Raw genomic sequence first — 2,770 nt, 5'->3', positions numbered from 1 at the left:
ACCTGTCAAATTCCAGACCTTCATGAAACCACCTCTTCCTTTAACATTAAACTTAAGGCCCCCTTACTTTGACATTGGAAATAATATAAATTACTATAGACATTACCTACTGCACCTCACCCAGTGCAGGCGCTAGTTGCATATCGGGTGGCGCATTCATTGGCTTAAGAGCTTTGAAAATTGACTTCGTAAAAGTGAGGAAAAATAAATGACGCCAATAAAGAGCTTGACAGCTTTAAGAAAGTCTCAGGCAAAGCACCATTCATGGAGAGCCCTTAGTCTCAGGAGACGCGTCATCATCCAGTTCAATATTCTGGTCTCCGCTCAAGTTTATTTTCCTCTATAACTCAACCTTTTCCCAAGCATTAGTGGTAACTGGTAAGGACATAAGCAGGAAGATCTATGGATACTTCTAAGCTTTTTTCGTTCTTCTGGTCATTCTCAGTTTCAGTAACGCTTCCACTCATTATTGCACTGCTAACTTGTGTCTATTTCTTCAGTGGACGAAAGGCAAAGCCAAAGCTGCCGCCGGGGCCACGAGGGCTACCTGTTTTGGGTAGTCTGCTGGACCTCGGTTCGAATCCCCACCAGTCTCTTCACGCTCTTTCCAAGCGCTATGGTGGCCTCATGTATCTCAAACTGGGCACCACCCCCGTTATTATTGCTTCCTCCCAGGAGGCCGCAACTGCCATTCTCAAGACATTTGATTCCGATTTCTCTAACAGACCTCAGAGCGGATCAGCGGCAGCGGATATTCTCTTGTACAATAGAAGCGACATCACCTGGTCTCCTCACTGGCCTTTTCTGAGAAAGCTCTGCATTTTCCACCTCTTGACCCCCAAATGTTTGGATAAGTGGCAGGAATCCCGAGAAGAGGAAATGGCTCCGTTGCTCGACTCCATTTTTAAACAGAGATCGAATTCTGTAAATGTGGGAGATTTTGTTAATGTCTTTACTTGTAATGTTATTGGACAGATGACGCTCAGGATGAAACTCTTTGACGAGAACAACGCGGAGGCCGAACATTTCAGAGAACTAATGGAGGGTTCCTTGACTGCGGCCGCTCGTTTTAGGATTGGGGATTTCGTTCCTTTCTTAGAGCGGATTGGCTTGGGCGGTTCTCTTGATGAAATGAAGAGCCTGCACAAGCGTTTTGATGAATTTATGGTGAGGAAGATTGAAGAAAAGAGGCGTATTCCTCTGCCCCCTGACGACGATGATAAAAAGGACTTTCTACAGATTCTCCATCTGCTCAAATATAATTCAGCAGGAGATGGGCAACAGCTTTCCGAATCTAATATCAAAGGAATTTTAGTGGTACGTACTGCAAGCAATAAATTTACAGTTATGTTCAGTCATAAATATTTACAATGATTTTAAGCTTGGATATGCAGGACATGATTTCGGCAGGAACGGACACTGCTACCCGAACGGTAGAATGGGCGATGTCCGAGCTGATCCGCTATCCCCATCTCATGAACAAAGTCAGAGACGAAGTGGACGCATGCGTGGGAATGGATGAGAGAGTAACAGAATCTCATCTTCCTCAGCTTAAGTATTTACAAGCGGTTGTGACAGAAACTCTTCGACTGCATCCTCCAACTCCACTTATGCTTCCTCACGCATCTCCAGACAGTTCAAGGGTGATAATGGGGCATTTCATTCCCCCCAATTCACATGTCATGGTGAATGTGTGGGCCGTAGCAAGAGATCCAAACTCATGGGAGAGGCCATTAGAATTTGACCCAGATCGGTTTGTGGACAATCCCGTTAATCTGGATGGACGAGATTTTCGAATAATACCGTTCGGCGCAGGGCGAAGAATGTGCCCGGGCTATAATCTGGGGCTTCGTATGATTCAATTTGCGCTTGCAAGCTTTGTTCATGCATTTGATTGGTCACTTCCACCTGGTGAAGAACCCCAAGATTTGGACATGAATGAGAAATATGGACTCTCAATTCACAGGAATGTTCCTCTCAATCTTTTCGCGACTCCTCGTCTGCCGACCCATCTCTATAACAGTCAACAAAAAGCGGGTCACATGTAATTGTTTACTCGCAGCTCCTGTCCTCTTTCTTCCTTCCTTCCTTCCTAAGCTTTTTGTCTGTCGTCGGTGTTGGTTTTAATAGTAACATTGTATATATATCAGTACTTCTTAGAACAAGGTTGTAGCACATATTTAGCCGACAGGATTTTTTGTTTTGTTGAGGAACTCCTCCAACAATTCGATAAGTCTCACGCTGATAAATTGCTACTGCCACCGGAAAAGGATTTGTGTCAGTAATACTGTCTTTGTAATTGCATATACATTTTGAAAATCATAATTATAGTTGCTGTGGCTAACAAATCGTGCCTGGCAAGGCACGGCATGAGCTAGATTTTTGTCTTTGAATAAATTGTATATTCAATTTTTTATGAGACCTCCAGCAGATTACAAATATATGTTAGATGTATTCTGTGCATCGAAACGTGCGATGCCTTGAGAGTTCAATACAAAATATTTTGTTAGATTTGCAATTATTTTGAATTGAACTGAACTAGGTATGTTGCATATTTTGTTGGATGTGCAATTATTGTATAGCAAAATACCTGAAGACCTCCCACCGACCTCCACCTGTAAAAATGCCATGATTAAGTGCCAATAAATCAAGTGGACACCATGCTAGAAGCCAAAGAGAGAAACGCCGAAACCTGGATGGATTATATCTAATTTAAAACGAAGTTTTAGATTTTTTTTTTTCTTAACTATAGAAATTAATCTATTAGAAT

General features: G+C 42.6%; 1 protein-coding gene across 1 annotated transcript; it reads left to right on the top strand.

Annotated features, from left to right (window-relative positions):
* The first annotated feature begins 387 nt into the window (after nucleotides 1-387).
* On the top strand, nucleotides 388-2,372 carry LOC131038828 (flavonoid 3'-monooxygenase CYP75B137-like). The gene is made up of 2 exons (XM_057971386.2): nucleotides 388-1,317; nucleotides 1,395-2,372. The coding sequence occupies exons 1-2, from the start codon at nucleotides 403-405 to the stop codon at nucleotides 2,046-2,048; spliced, it is 1,569 nt and encodes a 522-aa protein (XP_057827369.2). The 5' UTR covers nucleotides 388-402; the 3' UTR covers nucleotides 2,049-2,372.
* Nucleotides 2,373-2,770: the final 398 nt, after the last annotated feature.

The sequence above is a fragment of the Cryptomeria japonica genome, chromosome 4 (assembly GCF_030272615.1).
Source record: "Cryptomeria japonica chromosome 4, Sugi_1.0, whole genome shotgun sequence".
In the NCBI taxonomy this organism is placed as follows: Eukaryota; Viridiplantae; Streptophyta; class Pinopsida; order Cupressales; family Cupressaceae; genus Cryptomeria; species Cryptomeria japonica.
Note: the sequence above shows the minus strand (reverse complement) of the source record. Positions and strands in the feature narration are given on the sequence as shown.